The 26457-nt window shown below is 41.7% G+C and overlaps 1 protein-coding gene across 2 annotated transcripts in view; it reads left to right on the plus strand.

Moving 5' to 3' along the window:
• SLC35F3 (solute carrier family 35 member F3) overlaps positions 1–26457 on the plus strand; it is a 163210-nt gene that overhangs the window by 86079 nt on the left and 50674 nt on the right. The window contains exon 1 of one of the 2 annotated variants that reach the window (XM_074537492.1): positions 15588–16130. The exons of the other annotated variant lie outside the window; for it this stretch is intronic. Coding sequence (XP_074393593.1) covers positions 16055–16130 — 76 coding nt within the window. The 5' untranslated portion in view covers positions 15588–16054. Of the gene's footprint in view, positions 1–15587; positions 16131–26457 lie in introns of those variants that run through there. 2 annotated transcript variants of the gene reach the window in all.

Below are 26457 nucleotides of genomic sequence, written 5' to 3' on the forward strand. Positions count from 1 at the left end.
TTCCATGGACTTCAGCAGAACAGGCCAACTGTGCACTTGGTGAGTTACCAGAGTTGTCAAGAAGTAAGTCTTCCAGAGATAGCAGCAGCAGCTTTTCCATTGACTCCTGTGGAATTTGGATCTTATCTTCAAGACCAGACTGGAGATACCTTTATCCTGGAGGGTCAATAGACATAATTCACGCAGTCAGCTTATACAGATATGCTCAGGAAAGTCAGGACATCTCCTCATACAAATAGCAAGCTGAGCTCCTGAAAGGGAAAACAGAGCCTTTCTGCTTCACTGAAGCTCTTTGAACACATCTTTATCCATATATGATCTGAAGAGAAACCAGAGTATGCATCCACAGAAGTAGCAGAGAGGGAAGTACTGTCACAAATTTTGCCTAAAAGCACTGTCCAATGCTGCAGGAGCTTTGAAGTCTTCACCCAGGATGGCTGAGCAAGACCTTGTAGTTGCAGAGCTCTGGGTGTCTGGGTGCCCTCATCTCCTCTCCCCAAATGCCTTGCAAGATCCTGTGCCTGTGCAGAACACTTGTGCTTGGCCTGGGGGGCTGGGGGCACATGGCTCTGTCACAAATGGGTTTCCACATGCAACACTGCACCCACAGCACTGCACACTGCCCTCAGCTACTGCCGCTGCTTGGAAGTCCAAGGTGTGACTTAGTCTGCTGGCATCCACAGCCTGACTGTAGTACTGCTTCATTTCATCCTTTTGCTTCTGAGGAAGTAGTTTAATTGTCTCAGGAGATTTAAATGATGGGCAGGCATAAAGTGAATGAAAACAAGTGTCGTCTAGCAAAGCAATTGGCTCCATTCTTGATCATAAATATGAAAACATAGTTATAAATAAGAATGTTAAAAAAGGAAGATGAGATAAAATCATATATATATATGTGAAAAATTCTGTCTTCAGACTTAGAAAAAGTTTAGACATTACTTAGCTGTTACAGCTGAGGGCTAATCAAGAGATCAGCATGCTGCATTGTAGAGTGTAGTAAATTGTGGGCTCTCCTTGCACAGTCTCTGCTTGGATTTTCTCTAATACTTAGTTGTCAGGATTACAATGTGTATAAATGACAAGTCAGAGCAATTCTAGGACCTCTGCTTTCCTATTAATCCACTTAGGGAAATGTATTGTATTTGCAGCCTGGGTTGGCTGCAAATGTGCTTGAGACATTATAATGGATATAATGAATGTTCTTGTACTATTGTTCAAGCCTGTCTAGGTTGGACTGTGCAAAGCCTCTCTTCATGGGAGAGGTGACCTTTTACAACAGACATATCTTCCTGCTAATTACATTGCAGTGTCTTTCTGTCCCAGACAGAATGACTGTAATGTAAACATTCCTCCTTTCTGTAGGTAAATGTGATTTACACGTTATGGAAAGCAATACCTGTACAGCATTTTGGTCTCATAAATTCACTTACAGGAAAGACAGACATGTAGCCAGTTCTCTTTCTCCCTTAACATTCAAAACATTAAAATGTGACTTTGTATTTTCAGTTCCTTCTTTTCTTCCTCTGACTTCTGTCAAAGTTGTTGGCAGGATTAATCACATCAAATCAGACCACTACCCTTCCAGTCTTTCTGGGTTGCACACCAAAGTAACATAATTCCCCATAAGTATAAATTCCTTATTTATTACATTAAATTTATATGTTGTCCTCAGTTTTGACCAACTCTTCATGGACCAACTTCAGCAGGAATAGGAGAAAACATGAGGAGGGAAAAGACCAGAATCACAGAGAAGGTCCAGAATGAAGAGACGATGGAAAGACAGAGCTATTTCATTTAGAGAAGGGTTAAATAGGAGAGAGAAAAGTGAGTGCAGAGAAAATAAAAAGATGGTTGAGGGATCATGTTTCAGTCCTCTCCTGTTTGAATTTTCTCATAAAACAAAAAAAGAGAGAGAATTGTTTTGGATTACTTAGCCAGTAAAACAGATAGGCAGCAGCTGTGAAACTGAGCAATGTTTTTCACATGGGGCAAAACTGACCTGCAGGACTCCTGCAGTGAAAAATATCCTGAGACTGTGAGTTCAGCAGGACTTGGGAGAGGATGGGGCTTTTTGGGTGGAGTTCAATGTAGTCCCAGCAACATCAAATGAAAGTGTTGAGGGTTAAATATATGACATGGAGGGAAGGAGGTGAATCAGCATCAGTAAAGCACTGATGCACATTTTTAGCTTTAAATATCTACTTAAAGCCACTCAGCAAATCACTTTGTAAGCAGCTACAGAGCTCTGAAGATCTGCTCAAGTTGGTTAAGTTGAAGCTTCATTATTTGGTGTTTTGATTATATGCCTGGGCACTTTTCCATAGTATGGAGCTTGAAATTGAAATGTGCTGAGGGGTAATGTCAACAGCAAGCATAATAAGCATGAAATTATGAACCATGCAGTACAGCAGAAAAACACAAACTGCAAATGTACCAGAAAGTGTAATATTTGAAAGCAGTCCTCCTATTGCCATTGCTCTGGCTTCAGCTGATGAGATGTAGGACCTGTTTAATATACATGGCTTTTGTCAGGAATCATGGCATGTTACTGACGTGACAGATAAAAGTGTATGACTTACAATATGCTATTTTGTATGACTATAATAGAAATTATTTTGTTCTGTGCTCACTTTCCTTTGTTCTTGTGAATCTGAGACTCAGTTCAAGTCATTCTTGGGATCCATGGCAAATTCCTAAGGCTCCTTCACATTAAAATATGTACTGAGGAAGGAAGGTCTGAAAAGAAAAATGAGAACAAATTAAAATAAGCTCTTGATTGAGATTTATATTAAACCATTCTGACACACTCTTTTCTCTTATGTATTATCCACAGTTGCTTTGCCTTTCTCCTCCAGACATATTAGCCTACTCCTTCTTATTCAGCTTCTCCCTTTTCCTTACTTAGGCTTTGGATTCTTATAATCATCCTCAGTGCTGAACAGCAAAAAATTTCCTGTGAGCCTGGAGGACCTTCTCTGTTCCCTTTCATCCATCTGTATTATCTGCAACAGAAGTAGCAGTGATTCTAATTATGGAATTTCTGTAATCATTAACATTTTATAAATAATCTGTTTTTTCTTTGAGATGGTCCTATTCCAGCAGCAGATATTCTGCTCATATTCTCCACTGTTACTGGCAAATTGTTGAGGATTTGGCATTCTTCAACCTGCAAATAAGTTCCCTTCCCCCATTTGCTACATTCATGGGTACCATTTTCTGTTAATCTCTTTTTAAAATGAAGTTTGTTAATACTCATGTGCAGCATATAAGCAGGCAGGAGAATATCAGAATGTTAGTAGATAAGTGAAAAGGGAATCATTAATGATTTCTGTTTGCTCTTCAATAACTTTCACCTCAAAGTCATGTAACTATTAAAAAAAAAAAAACCAACCAAACAAGACCAAAGTGAAAAACAAAACAAAACAAAGAACACTCTCCCCTCCAAAAAAAAAAAAAAAACCCACCCAATCCAACAAACAAACAAAAAAAAACCCAAACAATACCAGAATACCTGAAGGCCATCACTCTCAGCACTGATCAGGCAATCATTGGCAGTCCCTTTGGGTAGCAATTTCATCACAATGAATACATTGTACTTGTTTTGAGTTGGAAATAAGAAAGAAAACATAACTTCTCTAGGTGATACACAGAAAAAAAAAAATAGAGCAGATTAAAGAACTTTCCCAAAGCTCCTGCTGATAGGGTTAAAGGAATGAAAGGTAGGCATGAAAGGTAGAACATAATGGCCTTGGTTGTTGCCAGTATATAGTGACATCACACTACCATTTATAGCAAGGTTTTCAGTGAGTTTCAGTGACTTCCCTTGAAGCAGATAAAGCAATTTTGAAACTACAAGCTGTCTGGAAGTGAGACCTATCTGGCTGAACTTGTTATACATCTCTGCACACTGAAATGTAGTCATTTTACTGGTAACGTAATAGGATGTGGAGTCTCTTCAGTTAAAGGCTTTTTCAGTTAAAAAAAATCAGCAAACAAAAAAAATCCAATTAATAGTAGGAGAAGTAGAAATCACTGTGAAATAAAATGTACAAAGGTTTTTTGCTTGTTTTTTTTTCCACTGCAGTGTCCCAGGAAATAAATGATAGGAAGAAAGAGGATATCCACACCAGAGATAAAAGACTTTTCCAATTAATGTAAGATACTCTTCACTATTTCTGGTGGTATTCAATGATTACAGCACATGATAAACAGATGATTCTACCATTAAGGGTGAATTGTTTAGGATTAGCAATTACATATGACAAAGTTATGTTTGATAAGATAGTGGGGAGACAGGGATGTAGCAAGATAAAAACAAATAGCTTGGCTCAATACTAAAGTACTTAAAATGATCAGATAGAGTGCCAATATTTAGGCGTTGGCTGCATTGAAAAATAACCTCTGTTGAAGCAGCTGTATGGTTTTATACAAGATAAAGAAGACTTTAAGTAAAAGGACTTAAACCAGTCCTGCTCCTTAGGGATTTAGACAGTTTGCAGTCAGGCATGAACTGGCAGTTAAATTGGGTGAAGCTTGATGTGGGTGGGATGGATTGACTAAAACACAAATACCTTATTTTATTATCTTTGTCTACATTATACACTGACAGGGGAGGAAGAGCAGGGTCAAAACTCTTCAAGTATATAGCATTAACCTAGATTAAGCATTGTACTATTATTATTATTATTATTATTATTATTATTATTATTATTACTACTACTACTACTACTGTATGACACAGACTGAAGCACAGAGATTAAGGGTCAGTTTTCATCTAAATATATTTGTCTAAAAGCTAGCCCTTATTTTACTCAGTGATTATAAGAGTAGCTCTTAAATATAAGAATGAAAAAACTGTTCTGAGATCCTGGTTAACAAGCCCAAGAATCTTTTCTCTTGTTTGACGGGCAAGAAGTTATCTCAAGCTTAGTCATGCAATGGTCTTAACTCCTTGTAGATTTAAAGCTGTGTTTTTATTCTTTCACCTATCTCACACAAGCCTTCCAGGCATAGTTCTACAATCTCTCCTGTTCATCCAAACAATCAGGAACAGAGCACAATATAAGCTTTTCTGATGGGCAAAAAGAAGCCAAGAAAAAGCTTGTCAATTCCCATATAATAGTCATATGTCAAGGGAGTACATATGCTTTTTCTATTAGGGTTTCTAAGTTCCTGTAAATGCACTAGTTATGTCCTATACAGTGATTGAGGGCTTCAGCAAATAGGGCGTGAGAGGCCTTATAACCTTCCATATGTATGCATTTGCTTCCTTCCTATAAATGCATTTGCTTAGTGATTTTCTCTTATTTTCTCTATGTGTCTATTGTTGATGTCATTTTAATCCACTCTAGAAAGTCAGTCCTAGAGAAATGCCATTAGTGGGGGAAGGACAGCAAGTCTTATACTTATTTCTGGCGAAGTGCTGGCTTGTTCCTATTGGTGTCTGAAAGAGCCAGAGAGCCTGGGCTGAGTCTAAAGCTTTATTTTTTTGGATCTCAGTGAGCAATACTCAGTTTGTAATTACCTTTTGCATTAGAAATGCCAATATCCAGCCAGGTGGAAATTGACACTGAAGAGCTATTTCTTTCCAGTGAGTTACTACATGAAACAAGTATAAGTTATTTGCAAGGTGTTTTGTACTTAGTTAATCAGGAATAAATTGCTTGGCTTTTGTGCTATTTATTTCCATCAGATGGTATGGGATCTAGATTTATGTTTTGAAGCATTGAGGGACTGTGCATTGCATTCGTGAAGGCTTTAGACTGTTGTGTGAAAGAAAAGCAGTTGAAAAAACACATGCTGCTGCCTGAATTATTACTCATATCTAAATAATATAGCCCCAGCCACCTTGCCTCCTGCCTGTGACTGCAACAAAAAGTACTTGTGATTTTAATTACTAAGAGCAAAATTCAAGTGGTTTATTAATATCAACATAACCCTAGGACAGAATTATAGTAATGTTTTATATACACTTGGGGGCATGCTGTTGGAAATAACATGCAAGGTATAAATCTGCTCTCCTGCTACTTCTCAGTGGAAATTTAACCTGAGATCCAGACCTTCATCTACTGGGAGTGGGAGAGGGAAGACGAGCATGAACAGTCAACTCAGGGGGAGTTTCCTTGTTCCAGATCTCAGGAGAAAGTTTCTGCCACGGGTGCCGAGGCTGGAGCCTGTCTGATGGAGGTTCAGTGCAGCTGAGAGGGAGATGGATGGGCTGTCTCTGGCCCTCATGTCCCTTGTGCTGTGATCATTCAGGCATCTGCCCAGCTCCTAGCAAAGATCAGGGCAGGCCTCATCCTGCTGCAAGTGGCACCAGAAGCTGATGCTGCCCCAGGGTTATGCTAAGACCTTTGGGTGCCAGCCAAGGGAGCCTCTGATGGAGGGCAGCTGCCTCCCCAGTACTCCTACTTCATATCTATGGGCCATGCAGTGGATGCTCCTATGGAAATATCTGACAAGTCTGCTTTGTGTAACAGGAGGGACACAAGTCAGCTGGATTCTCCAAAGGATTTGTCCTGGTGACCACAGTGAAGAGGTCAAACTGCACCTAAAGAATTTGTCTGAAGTCTCTTTTCACAAGGACACATTAACCAGTAACAACACATTATAGGACAAGAAGCCTCCTTTAAATAGAAAACTGCATTTTTAGTAGTGTGTTTTTTACTCTACTTGAAAGGAACAGGATCTGATGAGTTCCACTGCTCTATCCAGTACTAATGGACTTTTCTCACAAGAGGCAGTTCCTTCTGTTTTTCTGGATAAACCTAACAGTCTTATTATTTCTTATTCCAATTATGTTTTGTGTTTGTGTTCTGATGTGTTCTGTTTGTCTTTGGCTTATCCTACCTGGCAGTCCTCACTGTCCTTCTTTATCTTGGATTTTTCTACCTAATGTTTTGCCCTCTTTTAGTTTTTCTGTGGATTCCTAGCTTAACGTGACCCTCCCTCCAACTATTCTAGGAGCTAATATTTTTTGTTTGTCTGCATTCTAAATCTGTTTTCCTTTTAGCTGTTTTATTATTACAGTTTTATCAGCATTGACAGTTCCAACACAGAGTGCATTGAATGCAATAACAAAGTTCCCATTAGTTCAAAAGAAAATCAACTGAGTCATGGGAATGTAAAACCATGTGCATAATCTTATTACAGATATCCCTGGTACTGTTAATTAATCATCCAGATTCATCCCCCAAAAGCATTAACCAAATCCAGTCTAGAAGTTGGGGGATTAAGGATAAGCAGTAAGAAGGCTTTATGGAGAGTTGTCCTGTTATTGTGTGAAAGTCAGGGCTTATAGCTTAGCATGACACATCTTTGGTGCTCACTGCCATTGTCACGTAAGCATGGAACTCAAAGTTTCTACTCCAGCATTTTTTTTAAATTGCCATGACTATTTTAACAAGATCTGTAAAGATTTTGCAGTTTCTGCTTGCAAGAGACAGCATGAACCTGCTATAACTTCTTTCATATCTTACTGCAAGAAAAAAAGACAAGATCCACCAATGGATAATCACATCCCAAGGAAGGTTGTGGAAACTGTTGCTTTTTTGAAACACTATGTAAATTGCAAACTCCTAACGTTGGCAGGGATCAAGCTGACAAAAGATAAAAGCATAGCTTTAAAAGCATACAGAACCTCCCCAAACAGCACATATATATTGTGCCCAAGTGGGTGGGGAAAAAATAAGATAGTAAATGTATTTAATTAGTGTAGTGAATTTATGTGCCATAGTACAGTACCAGCAGAAAATAGGGAGGAGTACGAGAGTGACTAAGAGAAACCATAATTTTCTTCCTGTTTCTTTCCTGACCTCCTTCAGAGATCCTAAGGCTGTGGTTCCTCTATATCTGCTGAAACCTAAGGCAATGTGTAAAACCTTCTCACCAATATCTGACCAGTATGTACAAAATATGTTAGAGCTAATCTGAATTTCCTATCTGAAGAATTAAACATGCAAAGTTTTTGCTTATTTTAGATTAAATTCATCAAATAGAAAATATAATGTTACAATCCTGCCTTGTTTATCCAAAGTAAACTGCTGGAAAAAAGCCTCCTGTTTTCCTCAGCCTTAGCCCTCTTTTGAAGGCTTCAACAAACACAATGTTACAGTCTAAATAAAAGATTGAATTTAATCCAAAATATTTGGGGTAGATGATACTCTTTGCTGCCCATGCATTCATCTGATATGGCTACACTTAAATCTGTGGGATTATTGTAATTTTGCATTGTTATGAATCTCCTGACTATATCCATGATTCATCATATAAAGTACCTTATTTCTGAAGGGATAGAGCAGCCCTCCTAACTTTCCAGCCACAGCCTCAAGCTAGTGTCCTGTCTTTAAGCCTGCTCTTTTAATCAAAACTCCCATGGCCTTGAACCAGCACAAAGGACTTATTCTTTATCTGTGGTGTTGCCCATGAATATCAGTCACTATACCTTTGCTGCAGGCATTCATCTGATATTGCATTGTTCAGCAATGCACTTGTGAGGTTAAAATAATTCACTTTGTAAAGATGTATAAGACTGTGAATCAATCTATGAACATCTAGAGTATTAAGAGAGATACTTCTTAGTCTACAAAGCACTGCTTCACTGTCATTTCAAAAATTCATGTTTTACATGTGACCCAAAGATTTTAATTATTATTGCACTAGTGATAAACAGCAGCAATAATATACTCACCCTCTGCACTAATAATAAAAGGCATCCTCTTCATTAAGAAAGGGTAATAGATGACAAATATTAACCCTGTTAGATATACTCTGAGTGCTGAATAACAATAATGCTTGGATGTTCTCAGGGTTTTTCAACATAGGATCTCAAAAGCACATGGAGAAAGTAGCCAAGTTTTGTCCCAAGGTACTTGTGAGTAACTGGTGGCAGCAGCTTCACTCAGGCCTGGTGCCACAATGATGGCAGAGCCAGAAATGGAGTGGGAGGGTTGCACTGACACTGCTCACTGCACACACTAGTGTGCTTTTACATTTTATAATAGGCATTTCCACCCCAGCATTTTCTCCCTTTTCCCAGTGTCTGAAGGCAGATACTCATCTGGAAAACAGGCTTATATTGCTGTCTCATAATAAAATAGCTGGGACCCAACTATATTAATATGTGCCCTAATGGCAGCTGGAAGAAGTAAAAGGAAAAGCTCCTCCCAAAAAAGAGAAATAGCCAGCGGGCTCAAGAAAAACAATTGGCCAAAAGTGAGAGTGGGAGACTGGAGTGATTAGGACAGTAGGATAGGGAGGATATAATTACAAAGCACATGGTGCCAAAAGGCTCATCCTATATAATTTCTTTTAAATAATATCTGTGCTTGAAGGGGAAACTCATTGTGCCAAACTGATTGGTCTCTTTGAGGGCAATCAGCACAGCTACTTGCTTTAAGCATTTCAGCAAGAGTTCCCAGGAAAATTAACTGGTTTGCTTCCAGAGATCTGACTTGCTGCTTCCTGAGAATTAACCCAGAAGCCCAGTCTGTTGAACCTCACTTGGCAGGGCAAACTTGGAAAATCTGGGGAGAGGTTGTGCCTAGGACATTATTTTTAATCCTCATCTTGAATTCTTCTGGACATAGCACCATTATTGTGCAGTCAGAAATAAAATTATAGAGCAAAGGGTCTGAGAGCTTGAGAGGTGCACAGCTTCTGGACAGCTACAGCAAATTTACTTTGAAGCCACAAATCATGAGGTCTAAGACACTTCCAAAAGTCCCAGTACTAACTGTTAAGGGTAGTGATGGACAGGAACAGTTAAAAAAGAAGGCACAATTGAATGGATTTTTCTGTTTGTCTGTGTAACTTTATAAGTGGACGTGGCATCCAGTTCATTCTACAAGCTCTTTAGTATTGGCACTGGGAGGAATTTGACAAAGGAAAGACATGAAAGAGAAAAGACAATGCAAAGGAAAAAAAGAACCAAGGAAATACTGACAATAGAAAATAAGAAGAAAGACAAAGTGCAGAGTATACACAGGGAACACGAAAGAATGTAGTTATTTAAAGTGTTTAAAATCAGTCTTCCTGGTAAAAGGGGAACACAGGAATCAGTCTGAATCTTCTTGCTCTTACACATCCTTTTATTTTAAATAGACAGCAATTTTCTTCCTGGCAAATATCTGGCGAGTTATTTCTGTAGGTTGAAACCCTCTCCATTTCACAGGCCATTGGGAGTGCTTAAATCCTACCTAATCTTTGGTTCAAGCAGCTGGCAACAAAACTTAAATTAGACAGATTTTGTGATTTTCATCCTAGAACACTGTCTGTAAAACCAGTGACTTGAAATACGGAATATGTGTCCTCAGAAGCATCTCTACTGTTACTTTCTGAAAGATCTTTGGATGCCCCTTTTTCATCTCATCTCTCGTTCCTGTCCTGCCTAATACAAACTGGGAGGGCAGTGCATAGTTCTGTAAATATTCAGGTGAGAAGACGAAAAGAAATTTTATTCTGTCTTCAGTTCCTGTGGTCTGTTTTTGGATGTTTGAGGCCAGGAGCATGTGCTTGTTTGCTCAGACAGTTCTGAAAGAATTTTTTTTGAGGACAAAAGATCCCCTCACAGACTGAATTTATTTCTTTTCTTTCTGAGTCACAGTCTGAACAACAGATTTTTTTTTAAATCGTGTTTTTAGGGTCTAGATATTTTCATTCTGTATTCATATATTCCAACTTTAGATGTTTTTCACCTACTTTTCCTTCAGTACTCAAAGTGTGAGCTACTGTCAAACGTGGTCTCCTGGCCTTTGTGTCTATGTTAGAAGTCCTCCTGAGCTGGGGTGTTTCAGGAGTAGAGGTTTAACTCAGATTATACAATGTTTGTGGTGGCAGAAAATGTGCACAACTACATTGAGATGCATTTCACATCCAGTGCTTTACCAAACTGATCAGGAGCAGGCTGGTGGTGAAGAATGTAGAGGTGATGCTCAGGTTTTTTTAATATTGTAAGGGTTAAGAAGTTATTGTTGCTGCATTGTTGATGTTGATGGTGTAACACTGTATTTTTTTGTGATTTGAGGAGATTTAGGTCTTGTAGTCAGACAGTGTCTCATATGCAGATCCGCAAGGAAAAGCAATTGCCAGATAAATCCAGGAGGGTGTTAAAACTCTGAGATTAAATCTAGTTTTTTTCTTACATTTTGCAGAATTCGCCAGTATTATTTGAAATGCAGCTGTTCTTTATGCACAAAACCAAGAGATCTTCTCATAAAATATTGGAAATAGTTAATATTTTATGAGACTTGGAAGTAAAATCCAGCAGTGCCTCCTCCTCCAGAAATGCCTACAGCAGTTATAAACAGAAGGTTAAAAAAAAAAGGAAGATATTCTCACCAGGACTTTGCATCCATGTTTAGGAACTGTTGGATATATATTGTCATGTAGACAGTCTGCAGCCCTTATGGGCACCTCACATGTCACTCTTATCTGCAGATTGGAAGAGAAGGCGTTCAGGTACAGATAGCAGTGACTCTACAGCAGAGTCCCTGCTATCTATATGAGACTGCTATCTATCTACTGAGCACCTTTGGCCAGGGAGGTCTGAATCCCTCCTCTTCCTTTCTCCCTCATTTTACAGCCTTGTTCTGTGAACTCAAGACATGATGCTAAAAGTAGCTGAATGTTTTTGGAAGAGGAAAAATTGGAAAGACGTTGTCCTTACAGCTAGGTTAATATTGCAGAGATAAACTGTATGTAAATTTGACAAAAATTTGAATTTGTTCTGAGTGGAGGTTGTGAATGTAGGAGGCTGCAAACAGAATAGTGGTGGATGGTCACCACAGAGAGCATCTCAATGCAGATTTCAGAGTGATTGCAGGACAGAAACCATTACTTCCAAAATAGCTAATATTTGTGTTGGAAATGTGCTTTTGACATCTGTGGTTTTGGATCTTCGAAAGAGAAACAGATTATAAAGTTATTAGCTATTGTAGCCAACCAAAAGTAACACAGCAGTCAAGTAAAACAAGCTCCTCATAAAGATACTGATAATTATTTGTGGACAATATTCACAAATTACTTCAAATATACTAGAGGAAAGGATAATTTTTTCCTGGAGGGTTGTGGCCAGTGTTGGTATTACGGATGTGTTTGACTCCTAGCACATGAATTCATTCTGGTATGAAATGGAGCCTATTAGGAAATTGGCTACATGAGTAAAAGTCCACACTCCATTTCCTTTAAGGTTGCTAAGCACAACAATTATTGCCCTCAGTGGTAAGGCAAGCACATAAATTAATAAATGTCCTATTAATAAGTACACTAAACATGAAAATATCTGAACTGGGAAAATACCAACTGTGCCTGTTAGGAACAGGGCATTGTGTTTCATGTTGGTTAAACAAACTAGATAACAGGATAAAAATCAAAGGCTGTAGCACACATAACTGAGAATTTAGTTTTGTCTTGAATCTACCTTCCTGTGCAAATAAAGAATCTTTCAGGAAAGGGGTTATGATCCATAGCTTTAAAAGCAGTGTGAAGCTGAGTATTAGCACACTTGTATAAAGGTTTATATGTACAAAACCAACCCAATTACTATAATTTTTTAATCTAAAATGAAGAAGGGTAGCCAACTCTAAGAAAACTAGTTTCATCAAACTAAAAAGTTTACAAATTCTTCAACCTGGGCAAATTCTGACTGCCTTGTCCTGAATTTTTAATCTGGCATTCCGTTTTTCACATCCTTGCTCTTGATTGGAAACGAAAATCTGCCTTCTCCAGTTTCCAAGGTTTGAGAGTTTCTCTCCACATTTGTAAGCTGTCCACAGCCCAGACATCCACCAGCTTTTTGCCTCCTGAATACAGCAGTGGTGTTTTAAAGGTAAAAAGCCATAAATTTGACTTGAAAATTTACCCCATGTGAATCAATTTTGCATTGCTTATACTGTAAGATGCTCACGGTAAATGAAATTAAGTGTAATCCAGCAGTAAATGTGTTAAAGCTTGGGGAGGTGGGGATGCTGCAGCTACAGAAAGTAACAAGACTGCTGCCAAATGCAGCTTTCACAGAAGAGTCCCTGGAACATAGTCCTCAGGAACCCTAGTCTTCATTAAATAAACACAACATTTTTTTTATTGTGATATGTGGCTGGTATTTTTATGCACAGTGTAAGACAGGGGCCTAGTGTGGATCTCTGGTGTGAGTGTGTGTGCCTGTAAGGGCAGCAAGAGAAATCAGAGGCTGTAAAAATGCTCAGGGGTTGGAGTTGAGCAGAGCTGTATGTGAATCAGCTGTACTTCACACATACATTGGGCAAAAGGTTTCCAAGGGCCCACAAGCAGTTGGATGTCCTCTCCCATGGCTGAAACCAGCCTTAGTTGGATACTGGACGTCCTCAATGGCTTTGAAACCTTCTCAGGGTGACTAAACTGAATACTGAGGAGCAGAAGCTTGAGTGCTGTGGTCATGCAAGGCATCATCAGAGGAGGGAGGAGGAGAAGATGCCTCTTAGCTCTCCTCAGCACCAGCTGCAGAGGGGCCAGCCAGCCACAGGAGAGACTTACTGCCACTCACATTTGGAGTTCTGGGCTTAAATAAAACATTGGGAGCCTGAAATGTGTTAACAACTCTGCAAACCCTGAAATATTACCCGTGGTTAAAGTAACATGTCATCCAAAATCCCATTTTTACTCTGTGACATTCTGTGTGAGCAGCACCACCCTCCAAGTAAAATAATGTATTTACTGTGTCTTTAACAAAGAGAGCATAAGCCTTTTAGAAGGAAAGAATATAAGTGCTCAGCAACAAAGACTTTTTAATGAATATACTTTTAATTCTTATGACCATCCCATTGATTACAAGTATAATCAGAAGAGAAGTCTGATTATCCTTAGGCAACCATTTACTTATGGGGAAAACTGATGGCATTTGGATGTAAAGTGCTGATTTAGTGTTTTCCTCCATATATAGCAGAGGCTGAGATGATCCTGGAAGATCTGTTCAGAGCAGAAGCCAGACAGAGTTTTCCAGGTTCTGGTGTTACTTGTCACCTTAATCTAAGGGAGTCTCTTAAATTATGTGGATGTATTTTAACTACCAGTGAACCTGAAGTTTCTTCCCAAAGGCAGTGTAAAATAAGTTAATATTTTATGATGTGCTTTGAAATCCTCAGATAACAGGCACTGCAACATTGCAAAATATTTCACGGACAGAACCATCTGAGGTGAAATCTGCCTCTCTTTATGTAGCTTCTTTCAATAACCAGAAAGCAATTGGACTCTGAGACTAAATAGTGCAATGAAACAAGATGGACCCGTGGTTCTCAAATGCTTATGATCTGTAACATCCCAGGAAGCTGAATTGGTCAGACAATTCTACTAAAAAGGAAATAACCATTTCATGGAAATAACCATGAAAACCAGTAATCATCATTTGACCAAGCTGATATTTTGTAGTCTTAACAGTAAGCACATGATTATTTTTTCAGAAGAATCACTTTGAAAGCAGCCTAATGATTTTTGTATAAGGTTCATCCCAAAGGTTGCAGAGAAGAGGCATAGGAAGCACAAAACACCCTGGAGCTTCATCAGACTGCAGATCCACTTATGAGACCCCTGCAAATGAATAGTGTGGCTCTGACGCCTTGAGAAAGCTCACCTCTTAAATACGTAGAACTTTCTAGCCAGCAGAAGTAAGGTGGTGTTTTCCCACGGTTTCCTGAAAAGTCTGTCAGGACTGATTTTCAATAGCTACTGTTTATATAATTAAAGAATACTTTGGAATGTTTGTGGAGTATTGATGGCTGCCCAGTCTTGTTTGCAAAGTACACTCATTTTAATTTGACCAGATCTTAAGAAATGTTAAGTATTTGCGCCCTGTCTGCTGACGCATCTCAGTTTGGAACCTGGTAAATCTGCAGAGTATTTTCATATCCACAGAAAAAATCACAAGGAGCAAAGGGTGCTAAGGTCACTGTGCTCAGCACCTTGTGAATTCTGGTGCTCTGCTTACAATGATGTAAATCTATTTTACATCTTTCATACTCATTCATTATGATGAGTTCTCTCCTGAATCCACTTGCATTAAGTCTCATTAACTAATGCCGGTTAGATTTTTGTGCTCTGACAGTGGGGTAGCTCTAATCACATGTCGTTGGTATGTCACTATTGGGGATCTTAAAAAAAAATTATTGCTGAAAAAACCAAAAACACTATAAAATGTTGCTAAATACAAGCAGCATCCAGTTGTGACATATGACATTTTACTTAACATGTGTGAGTATGGACATGCTTCATTTTGTGCCTTTTTGTGTCAAAAAGAAGTTGTTGGATTATGTCCAGAAAGCTGTAGAGTATGTGACTGCAGGTGTTGGAGTATTATTGGTAAATCCATGGAGTATCTCATCTTGGCTGCTGGGTCCAGTTTTGGTCTCCCTCCAAGAGGATACAGCAGGAACAGAAAGGCTGTGGCGAGGATGGCAGAAATTACTGAAGGCACGGATGAAAATTGACCCAGAACAGTGTCTGGACTTGAAGAAAAACAAAGGAGGGATAATACTGAGTAAATAATGAATTGGTTCGGAGAGTGTAAATTCTCCTTTTTCCTAGACAGCGCGAAGAGAGCTGGGCAGAGGGCGATGAGCCAGGAGCCCTTTCCGTGCGGTGCGGGAGCCCATTGCCAGCAGCCACGGCCGGGATCGCGGCTGGCTCGGGGATCCCTGGCGCACCGGCGGGAGCGGGAGCGCTGTCCGCAGCCGCATTACGGTCCCGGCTCCCTGCGACCTCGGCCGGGCCGGACCGCGGTGCCGGCGCCGTCCGGGGGCTCGGCAACGCCTGTGGCCGCGGCGTGCGGCGCCTCCCCCGCCCCGACCCGGGGGGCGGCCCCGGGAGCCCTGGGGGCGGGCGGGGGGGGCCGTGCCGGTGACGTCGGGTTTGCAGCAGCCCCGAGCGGCAGCGGGCGGGCGGGCGAGCCCCAGCCCCCGCCGCCCGGTGCTGCGGCAGAGGGCGGCGGGCCGGGAGCCGGAGCGGGGAGCGCCGCCGAGGAGGGCTCCGGCGGCGCCAGGATGTAGGCGCGGGGCGGCGGGGAGCTGCCGCCGGCGACGGGCTCGCCATGAAGAAGCATTCGGCCAGGGTGGCCCCGCTCAGCGCCTGCAACAGCCCCGTCCTCACCCTCACCAAAGTGGAAGGTAAACGACGTCGCGGCGAGCGGGACGAGGGCATCCCGGGGAGACCGGGTACCGCGACAGGGGATGCTCCGGGGAGACCGAGCGCGGTGCTGGGGCGATGCCGGCGGCGGGGACTGCGCGACTCCCGAGCGGGCGGTGCGAGCCCACGGGGCGCGCTGCTCCCCCGCCGCCCGGCATCGCCGGCGCTTACCCCTGCCCGCCGCCCTGCTCAGCCCCGGGGCTTCCCTCGCCCTCGCTCCAGAGGCAGAGCATCTCTCCGCACCTCCCCTCGGGACGCGGGAGCAGCCCCCAAACCCGTGGGCAAGTATCTGCCATGCAGGACCCTTGGCAGGAGGGAAGGAGGATGCTCGGCAGATTTGTTCTCCCGATGTGAGGAACGCAGCCCCGTGTTCCAGCCATCTGTCCTCACCTCTGTGTGCCGGTCCGGCTGCATGGTAGCCGTGGAGTTGGAGTCTTATGGCCAGGAGGGATGTAAGAGCCAAAGAGCAGTGGGGGCTGGCAGACCTTTAGGGACCACTGGGGCCTTTGAAGACTTTCAGGGATCACGGCCGGGGACCTTGAAAAGGACACTGATGTGCTCAGAAGGGTTCCCTGGAGAAATCGGAGGGTGAGGAGCTGTTTTCTTGGGTAGAGACCTGTAAGCCTTGTCCTAGAGGTGGAGGGGTAATGCGAAGGCAGGGTGCAGGTCAGGGAGAAGAGTCTGTCTGAAGGATGGATAGAGAGCTCTGTTCCTGAAGGAAGAGCAAAGGGAAAGCTGCTGGTTTGGGGGATACCACTGGGGTATTGATTAAGAAAATGGTGTTGGTGAAAGGAGAAGGTTGGCCGGGGGGAATGGAAGGAGGAGAGGCAGAAAAGGGATGAGAAGAGTGAGGCAAAGAGGAAGAAAAGCTAAAAGAAGGGAATGATTGAATGGCAAGACATAAAATGTGAATGTGAGACTCCAGAGAAAGCTCATGAAAAGGAAAAAAACTAATACTGAAAAGCTGAGAAATTAATAAAGGAAAAAAAAATGGTAGCAAAAGCTCTGTGGAGCAGAAAGTGAGAAAATGCAGAAATGTGCAAGAGGAGGAAAGGAACTAAAAGCAGCAAGAGTGGAAAGTAAGGGGTACCTGAAGGTTCTTATTTCAGTTCACAGAATATTCAGCTGTTGCATTCCCATAATATAAAAACCACCTACTGCAGAGATAGGAAAAGAGATCCCAGTTTTCTGATGGAAAGAGCAGGCCTGATCTTCATTACACTGTAATTAGAATTTTAAAAAAGCCCTTGGAGTTGACCCCATGCACAGTAGAGTGTTTCTCTCGAGGTTTGCACTGGAGGCTCCTCTGGGCTAGGAGCTCGCCTCCCTTTCTTTTGGTGCACTGCACAAGCTTTATGAATCATAAATAATAATAACCTACCAGGTTCCAGCTTTGAAATGTGGGTCATCTCATTCCTCTTTTACCAGTTCAAATACAGTTTATTACCTACCTTATATAGAAACAGAAGGAGAGACAATCTTTCACTGTGCCATAAAATTGAATCCTTTCAAGCATTTCCATGTCTGCTCTGCATACCAGCTCTCAGATACCCTATTGCTGCCCACCAGGGACTTTGCTGACCTAGTTGGACTTTCCCTTCTTTACTTCAGACTCCTTTTTCCTTTACCATCAGTGGCAAAAATCTAAATTGCCTTGATGGTTGCCTGGAGTTTCTTTCCTTCTCTTTTACAAAACAGACTGGCTCCGTTTGAGAGCTTCCTTTCCCAAACCAATTGACAGCATTTCCTTTCAGGCTAACGTTGACTAATTTTGCTAGCTGGTGTTAAAGCCATATAAAAAAAAATATGTAGTTATAGGCAAAAATAAAGTGAGACAGCTGGCACACTGTGGACTGCTGACTTCTCTTGGCCTGGCTGCCGTACCTCTGGCAAAGATTTGCCTTCCTCTGGTAGTCCAAGTCCATTGCAAAGGCATAGACAATGCTAAGAGCAAGACAACAAAAACTTTAATCTGCTTCACAGTTAGGATTATTTTCTCCCCTATCAACCACCATCAAAGGGTTTCAAGGATCTTTGGCAGAACCACTAGGAATATGTTTCATTCTGGGATGGTTAGCCAAGAGGAGCTTTTCATTGATATGCATTGCTGTAAAGCCCTCCAGCATTCCTTGTATTTTCCTGCCGGTGCAGTGACTTCTTTGCTTTAAAAGGAAGATAAGGACTTTGTGCCTTCAGAAGCGTGACTGCCATTTCGAATTATTTCAGAGATTGAATCATCAGTATGCTCGGAGCCTGCTGTACCAGCACTTTTAAAGACAACTGTGTCTACATGCATTGCTCAGGCAGGCAGTAACAACCATACCATGTGTTTTCTGTGCCTGGTACCATTGTACACCCTTCATATTTTGAGAAATGTGTGCTTGGTGCCTGATTTGTGCTTGTTCTTCCTTCTGTTGTTGTTTTTCTCACCAATTTCTGTCCACACTGCAGTGGCCATTCCTCTCAGACCAGCCAATTGACTGGTTCACCCTCTTTGTACATGAAAGCACAGTGTCCTTTGAGGACTGACTTCTCTTCCCCAGGAAGGTAGATATCTCCATTCTTGCTCTGCATCTGAAGATCTTCCAGAGACAGGTAGCATCAGCTTTGACAAAGAACTGCAGAACAATCATCACACCAGAGAAAACACATCCTCCACTTAATTAGCCCCTACTAGGAGCTGCTTATTCTCAGGCTTTCAGCAACAAGGAAATGCTATTGCAGCCACCCCTGTAGCACATTTCCTCTGCACTGTTCTGTCAGGAATGAGTGACTGGTGATATTCCAAACTGAGTTGCCGTAGAAGCAGATGAACCACATGTTCAGCTGGAGTAACCCTGCCTGCATTGCTGGAGCTGCAGGGAACTTGTATAAGTATGAATGAGAAATAAATTTGGCCTTTAGTACCTTTGCATGCCTGCAGGGAATTCATCACGAGCGTATCAACACTGTAATTGCTTTAATAATAAATCTTTTTCACTTCTTTAGCAAGCACAAACCAAAGATCCCAAGCATAGCAAAAACTTCCATGAGAAGCAGTCGGCTTCTTTAAGAGAGGAGATTCTTATTATCCTCATTTTGCAGATGGAGCAGCTGAGAAACTGCAGAATGAAGCAACTTGCCTAAAAACAAGCAGCACATCTTTTGACAGAGCAGGCAAGAAAAGACCTGCAGCAGATAGGAATGGACCCCCAAACTTTCCACACATATCTTTGTGGCCATGAGAGGGCTATGAATAGATGCAACAGGGGTCAGAGAAGCCTTAGTTATTGAAATCAGTGACCAAAGCTTTCTTTTTGGGAAATAAGCTCAAATGCTGCATAAATGCATTTCTGAATAAGTACTGTGTAACTATTAGCAGCATTCTGCTGGTGGCATCCAAAGGTTTTGGTAGTCAGGCAATGCTTGTACAACTGAGCAAAAGAGTAGGCTGTGTAAACATCTCACCCAGGACTTCACAACTGTAGAAGCAAGATTTGGTGGCCATTGGTCTTTTTCCCATGAAAGCCATACATGACAGACTATGCAGTGCTCATGCATCCTAGAAAACAGAAGCAGCTGGTGAGCAAGAGAGGCTGGTGTGGCTCAGCCAGGGCTGTGGGTTTGGTGGTTCAGCCAGGGCTGTGGGTTTGGGTGTGCTTCCCCAGTGAAGCAGCCTTGGCAAGGAATTTGTGTTGGCTTCTGCATGGAGGACTTAACTTTGAAAGTATTCACTTATGTTTAGTGTGAGCAGTCAGGGCACCTCAACCCACCCAGATCTTGCTCCTTAGCTATGGTAGCAGTTTCCTCCTTCTCCTGACCAGAACTGGTGACAGTGACGGTGACAAATTCACATGGATGGGAATTTTAGGTTTGCTGTGTGTCTGCTTCTCCCTTGGATCTACCAGCACGCACCCCATTACCGCAGGATAATGTCACTTACTCAGCTGACAGAAAAGCAGTGCCTTCTTCCGTGGGTACTGAGTGTTAAGTACACATGGACAGTAATTACACTCTGGCTTTGGCCCAAGGCAGCTTTTGCCCAATTTTTGTATTCCTTGCAGTATTTTCAGTTAGTACAACAGCATATTTGAGCAGATAGCCAAGATCTTGTTCCAAAGGCGTGAGGAGTTTCTTGTTACATAACACCTGGCTCACTTCCCAAATGGCACCATGCTTTCTTAGGCTTTAAGCTGCTCTTAGCTGTGCTAGCTTACTCACTGGGGAGTCCCTCTAGCTGATCATGCCCCCCTGGTTATTTTGTCTACTATCTCACCTGTGAAAACTCATGAGTTATAGGTTTGGAGGTGACTCGTTACTTCTGCACTGTGTCCCCTCCTCAAATGATACAAAAATAAAATAAGACCATTTTGATGTTACTAAACTAATGCCAGAGCAGGAGTTTTAATGCATCACAAAGCAGAAAGAGAAGATATGAAAGATTTATCTAAGCTTCCTTACTTCAGTGGCTGAAATGAGACAGTATGTACACACAACGGAAGAACGGCAGTTTCACCTACAATGATGGAACTTAAGAATGACAGCATCCATTGGATCATCTTCTCAGTCCTTCCATAGATCACAGACCATTACATTTCACCCACTTATCCCTAAATGAAGTAAGGTGCCTTTTGTAGTCATCTTGAATCAATTTAGGCATTTGCTTTCAAAAAATAAGCAGATTACTAATCCACCTATTTAATTATAGGCTTCTCCCATGAGAAGTTGGAACAAGAACCAGTAAAAAATAAATATGAAGTCACCAGAATGCATTATTCACTGTCTCCTGTATTTTAATTTTATAAATCTTGTAAAAGGAATTTTGTCCTTCTTTCCTGATGGCTGACAATCGTAAACTGTAGGATTTGTAGCTCAGTATAAGGGCAGGGTTCCAAAAAGACTCCTAGTTCAACATAAAAGTCTAAGTTAGCTCAACATGTATTCCCCAGCAATTTCCCAGCAACAAGGCTCATATATAGGATTATTTATGTTGTTCCTTTCCTAGCACATCATACTCAGAACAGCACATTCACTTATGTAGTAAGCAGCTCTCTCCGCGTGGCTGGAGCGCCACTGCCAACCTTTCGTCCACAGCCTAGTTAATCTTTGTTAATTATAAACTGTGAGATGCCACTGCAGACCTGGATAGCATCCTGCAGAAGCAGGAATTTGGCCAATGAAAGAGTAGGTTCACTTTGTAGTCTTCACAGAGCTTTGCTGACAGCCACTGCGGCACAAGATCAAAGGCAACAGGAAACAAGGTGTTTTCAGCAGTGCAGAGCTGGCTTGCCTCTAGGCAGAGTTGCCCACCATCTATTGGAGAAATCAGGTACCTGATCTCCCATGTTAGCTGCCTGGTTCCAAACACTTGGATCTCCTCTATCTGGACATAATGCAGGGGTACCCAGCCTGGAAATTTTGTGAGCTCTACTCAAGGCATGAATTTTGACACAAGATCAAGCACCCTTTGGTCATACAAAAGTTGTATGTTGGCTCTTCTGGAAGTGTTAGGTATACATTTAGTTCAGTTTCACTACTTCTGACCCTAAGCCTCCTCAAACCCAAACAAGTGTGAACCCTGTAAGTCTTGTCATTCAGTCATGAAAAGTACAGAAGTGAGGAGGTAAGAGCTCGAAATGCCTTTTCCACAATCACCTCAAATTCCCTAGCACAACTCTCAGTAAGAGTAATATTCAACTTGTGACTGAAAAAGGCATGAGTCTGTCTTCTGTAGCTGACTGAAACAAGTGAGGAATGGTGGGTTGCAAAAGCCTTTCTCACTGCAAAGAGGATGAGGCAAGTATCAGAGAGAAAATAGAAACTAGAATTTTTGTGTGCAATGTATTTTCGCATGGAGTTACACTGAGTACCTCAGTGCCCACGTGGGCCTAGCCAAACCTGTCTATTTTAAAGGAGACTCAGCTTTTGATGAGTGTGCTGCTGAGAGGTGAGGAGGCATCTCTTCTTCCTTCCAGGGGATCATTGAGTCAATCATGTGGGGACTTCTGTGGATATATATGCATTGCTCCAACCACTGTGAGCACCCTCGAGTCCATGTCAAGTACCCACTAGTATCTAGTTATTGGTTGACAGAGAACAGACTATCTCTGACTGCTCCAACTACCTTGATCTGAACTTAGGACCTAAGAAATGCATTGTGTTTGACATTCAATAGCAGGTTAAACCATTAGCTTCTAGGAGAAAAATCAGGTGAAGTTGGAATTTACTGTGGAGGAAACCAATGGGCTACAGGAGAGTCTTCTGTCTAAAACTGTGCTTACTTGAAAGCCAGGCAGCTCTGAGTTTTTGAAAGCTCCTCAAGAGTGAAAGAACGTTGGCTTGTTTTTGATAAAGTGCAGTCAGCAGTGCCTCCACAGTTAGCATGAATTCACTTATCTCCTGTATATATGCATTGATATAAATGTGCTCTTTATATTAGTATGTAAGTAATTGAATTCCCTTGTAGATAAAACTATTACTCAAGAAAGATATGTAGCACTCAAATGCCTGGATAATTATTGCAGTAGCTTCCTGCAGAGAATCCAGACTGGTTTTTTACCATCTCTCAACCCTTTGTTCAGTCTGAAATTTGAACAGACTGATCAAAATTTGCCCAGAATACAGTTTTGCTCATATCTGATTGTTGTTCTAATAGCAGTTCTGCTTCCATAACCCCTCAAAGTAAGTGCTAAAACTCCCAGTGACCTCGCCAGGTGACTCACTGTAAGATTCAATCCAATTTTTATTCACAAAGGGAATGCAGAATAATATCAAGAACACGTAACTTATAATCAGGGTTACTCCTTGCACATGGCTACTTTCCAGTCCCATGATGCTGCTACTGTAAAAAGCACCCAGTATCTTCCATTTTCACTCTGGATTCTGGTAATGAATTCTAATTAATAATAAGAAGGACAGTATTTGGGGAAATCCTCACCTCAAAAATCAGTGTAGAATATCATAATCAGGCCCATTTGAATGCAGCACTTCTAATGGAATTTCAAGGTAGCTGCCTCTGAAGATTAATAAAATGGATTAAAGTCCAAATTGCTGCAGTATGAAGTTGATAACTTTTTGGTCCTCTTTATATATCACTAACAGGAATTAGAATATTTTGCAGAAAGCCTTGCTGGCACATTTGACAGAGGCAGAAGGGCATATGTATGCTAGGGAGGAGAATTTGGCATGTCTTCAAAAATATGTGGAGATTATTTAATTCCAGCTCTTAGCAGGTTTAGATATAATATTTAGCACAGGATAAAACAGGAATTAATATATATTAACCATCAGTGATAAAACCCACTCTATCTGTGAATTATACTTCAGGATATGAGAATACCTGCTACAAGAAATTTGGGCCTATTTGATACAAATCAAGGTATATGGATGATCTGGTGATATCAGTGATATGGGACAGATTTCCACCAAAAGTCCTATTTTCTACTCTGCTGGAGTTAAAGAAAGAGGATCAGACAAGGTCGAGTGGCCTGCACAGATTATTGTAACACTTTAATAATTAGTTAATTTATACTAAGAATTTCAATAGCAGAAGAGGGTCTGAACTCAGAATGCTTTTTCCTTGGTTTGAGTTTTTGTTCATGCAATTTTCCCTATTTTCATATACCTATATCCCTTATTCTGCAGCCTCAAGCAAATTCAAACCTTCTGATTAATTGGGTTATTACCCTAGGTTTGTTCTTTAAAATAATTCTATTGTGGACTTTAAAACTATTTTCTCTATTAATTTATTCTAAATTTAGTAATTCTATTTCATGATCAAATTAAGTAAAATTATTTTTATCTCATACTGTAAGAGCAAAGTATTTAAAGAAAGCACTTTAAACTTTTCTCAAATAGCATCTGAAAATCCATTTATGCAATGCTGTGTTGACCAAATATTCTAATTTAAAACCTGATTTAATAAGGTTTTATGTGGTTTTGTCATTTCTCCATTGTGATACATTAATTGCTATTCAATAAAAAACAGAGTACTGATCTTCTAGACCTTCAGCCCCAACCATGGTTGGAAAACTGGGGAACTGTGAGCAAACCCAAAGTCATTCTAGTGCTGTGTTACAGTCCCACACACCAGCCACCCACAGGGACTCACAGCTTTCCTGGAGGAATCCAGGAGCAGCTTCCTCAAAACTCCCACGCAGCTGCCATATGGGCCTGACCAAAAGTCCATCGGGTCCTGCCTCCAGCTTGGTGGAACTGAACAGGAGCATGTATTTTCTAGCCATTCATCTCTCACAGTGTGGGTATGCTGAGAGCTGCAGCTTGCCCAGATGTAGAAAAAGATTTTTTTCTGCTTTGTTGCTAGCAATTTTTGGCAGTTATTTTGTTTTTTTCACTTCTCTTGAACAATGAGTTGCCCTTTTCTACGGAGCATCCTGTGAAGAGCTCACAACCCCTGGTGGCCAGAGCCCATCATGAGGTGCAGCATGTGGGTTTGTTTACTCCCACCTGCACCTCTTTATCAGCACACTCCTCCATCTGCCAATATGTTACCCAGTCACATTGTCCCTCATCCCTGCTGCTGGCCACTGCCCTTGCTGACCTGCCTGGCTTCACATCATTAAGAAACTTTGTCACCTTTGTCACCTTGTGGCTCACTCCCGTGGTGAGGTAGCCGTGGTTAATGGTGAAGAGTTGCAGCTCCCAGCACAAACCTCTGCAGAGCTTTGGCTGCTTCCCCCACTGCTGTGTATACTCCTCATTAGTTTCCTATCCTGTACTGAGCCTTTTATCCGTTCCAGCACTTTCCCTGTCAGTCTATTTTATGTAAGGCTCTTTGGAGTAGGATTTTTTCAGGATCCTCTTCAAACCTGGAAAGGGTAGGTGCCTCTCCTTTGCCCATGTGCTTGTTGACCACTGTCAGAGAGCTACAGGATGAATCATCCAGTCTGCCCAGCACATAATGCTGTCCTTTATGCTGTCTAAGATGTCCATCCTAACTATTGCTCACGCTCTTTAGCACTTACCACTCTGTTCCAAAGCTGAGTTGGCAGGTGAGTGGCTGAAACCTTTCCTTCAAAAACTGGAGGTGGAGTGTGTGCCCCTCTTCGGTAGCTCAGTGCATAGAGCAGCCTTCCACCCCTCTGCTAGGAGCAGGAAATCCATCTGCCAGAGTGTCCACAGGCCCTCCAAGGCTGGGGGAACCCAGCTAGCAGCAAAAAACTGGTTGGCTCAGAATAGAAAACATCCTTACTTATTAGGAAAGCATAAATTTCCTAAAAGATCGTTTTCCCAGAGGAGAAAATGTGAGGCCCTAGCCTTGTTCCAGTGACTACTTCAAATACAGAATGGAAATATTTCCTGGAGATGACTCCTAAGATGAGAGATGGGACCTCTCAAATGTGTCTTTGAATCCTGACAGAGTCTGGGTTTAAGAGAGGCACATGGGTGTTAGGAGTCACGGTTCTTTGGCATGCCCATGAACAGATTCTTTGGCATCTGGTTGGCTCTAGTGGGATTGTGAGGAGGTTACAGCTGCTACAAGCAACTTTGGCAAAGCTAGAGCTAATTTGGAAAATGAGGGAATGTCCCTTGATGCAGAAGTTGGTCTGTGCGTGCCCTCATTACGACGGTGCAGGAAGGTTGCATTCATGGAGACTACTGGCTTCAGAAATAAAATATTTACAGTTTCTCAAGACCAGACACCAGGATGACCTGTGAAAGGAGAGGCCATCACTGACAATGGCACAAGAAAAGCTGCACTAGGTCCCTGAGACCTCACTCTTCCACCTGACTGACTGCGAAGAAAATGCCTGGGAAACAGATCTGAACAAATATCAACATTTCAGGTTTAGACAGCTACAGTGGTAATTAGAGATGTAAATCACTTAATGAATTTGGTATTTCACCTTCTTTTCACAGGATGATGCCTCAGCTGGTTTTTAGCAACTTAATTCAAAAATCTTAAACACCTTAATAATGCATGGTTAGTGTGGTAGGAACAGGGTAAAAACTCTGGTAGGCAGGAAGGGGATAAAAACAAAATTTGAGGAGTTTGTGAGTTTGCTGTTGAGGCAAATAATATTGGGTATCCAGGAGACCACCATCAGGAGCCATCGTGTGTTCTCAGGTATGTTGGCACTAATTGTCTCTCACTGATCCCTCCATGTTGTAAACACTGGGTGAAGAAGTTGCACAGCATCAAGGCTGTGAGAATATGCCTTGGGAGTATCTGGCCCTGATCACTCTGCATGTCACAGATTTCTAGAGCTCTAACCATGCTGACGATCAGGCACTGTCTCACAGGACTTCCCTCATCTCCTTCTCCCCTCTTTATGATAAGCGTACATTTTTGCAAGCTTTACAGACTTG

The sequence above is a fragment of the Zonotrichia albicollis genome, chromosome 3 (genome assembly GCF_047830755.1).
Source record: "Zonotrichia albicollis isolate bZonAlb1 chromosome 3, bZonAlb1.hap1, whole genome shotgun sequence".
Taxonomy (NCBI): domain Eukaryota; kingdom Metazoa; phylum Chordata; class Aves; order Passeriformes; family Passerellidae; genus Zonotrichia; species Zonotrichia albicollis.